Genomic DNA, 1108 nt, shown 5'->3' with positions numbered 1-1108 from the left:
TTTTGGTATTGTTGTAGTGATTTCAGGGCTGTTGGGTAGAGATAGTGTAGTAGTGGTGCGCCGTGTTTTGTGTTGTGTTGTTGTTTAGTTTCTAGCTGTTACGCCATGTTACGTCTTTCCAGAGATGTCCCTCGACAAATCTTCTGTAGTGTGCTGTTTTGGTATTGTTGTAGTGATTTGAGGGCTGTTGGGTAGAGATAGTGTAGTACTGGTGCGCCGTGTTTATTTAACGCCATTGGTTTAGTTTCTCCTTGGGGCGCGTAGTAACGAGAGTCCTCAGTAATATTTGTTACATTATTGTTATTATTAATCTTTTTTTCTTTTTTTTCAGGGGGCAGGATTTCGAGGGTCCCATGGTACCGGTAAGTAAAAGACTTCTTAAATATTAGCATTTATCTTATAAATTATGAATATATACATCCCCTTCTATAATACATACATATATATATACTGATCCAGAACAGACTTATCAGTATAATACTAAAAGTAGGGGGAAAGGGTTTTGACACACTGCGCTCGATGGCAACTTTGATACTGATCTTTATTGAAGGAGCGCCTCCTTAAATATACATTTGATCAGGTTATCTCCTAGATCAGCTGATTTGACCTGTCAGCTTACAATAGTGCTCAGGCCTTAACTCCCCCCATCAGCTTACGGACATCCCCCGTAAACTATCGGTCTAATATACAAATGTAAAACAGAATATCAGTAGCAATATGATAATATTAACAATAGAATGACACTAGAACAACAATAGATCATAATAACAAAATTAATAAGATAAATGACACGAGAACAAAATAATTATACAATAAAACTCACATTTCCTTACAATTGCCGGCAATGAAAAATATACAAAGAATAAAAGAAATTCGTATACAATGTATTGAAATATTAGAAAAAATCTTAATCAATTGTTACATTCTTTAAATGAATTCGAAAAATTGATTAAAATTCCCCTTTTTGTTTCATTGGTGTAAAGAACTAGTTTTCTTTGAAAAACAAAAAGTTCCATATGAAGCAAAAACGCAGTATCTTAAATGTATATAAAAAATATCGATACTTTAATGTATACAAGTTGCAAGTCAATTTTGATTAATTAAAAAA

General features: G+C 33.2%; 1 protein-coding gene across 2 annotated transcripts in view; it reads left to right on the top strand.

Moving 5' to 3' along the window:
* Positions 1-301: 301 nt before the first annotated feature.
* ASPP (Ankyrin-repeat, SH3-domain, and Proline-rich-region containing Protein) overlaps positions 302-1108 on the top strand; it is a 605823-nt gene continuing 605016 nt past the window's right edge. Inside the window, exon 1 of one of the 2 annotated variants that reach the window (XM_067044943.1) lies at positions 302-362. In XM_067044943.1, coding sequence (XP_066901044.1) covers positions 354-362 — 9 coding nt within the window. In that variant the 5' untranslated portion in view covers positions 302-353. The remainder of the gene's footprint in view (positions 363-1108) is intronic. The other variant, XM_067044942.1, reaches the window with a different exon arrangement.

The sequence above is a fragment of the Halyomorpha halys genome, unplaced genomic scaffold, assembly GCF_000696795.3.
Source record: "Halyomorpha halys isolate HHAL.00 unplaced genomic scaffold, Hhal_1.1 Scaffold119.1, whole genome shotgun sequence".
Classification (NCBI taxonomy): Eukaryota; Metazoa; Arthropoda; class Insecta; order Hemiptera; family Pentatomidae; genus Halyomorpha; species Halyomorpha halys.
Note: the sequence above shows the minus strand (reverse complement) of the source record. Positions and strands in the feature narration are given on the sequence as shown.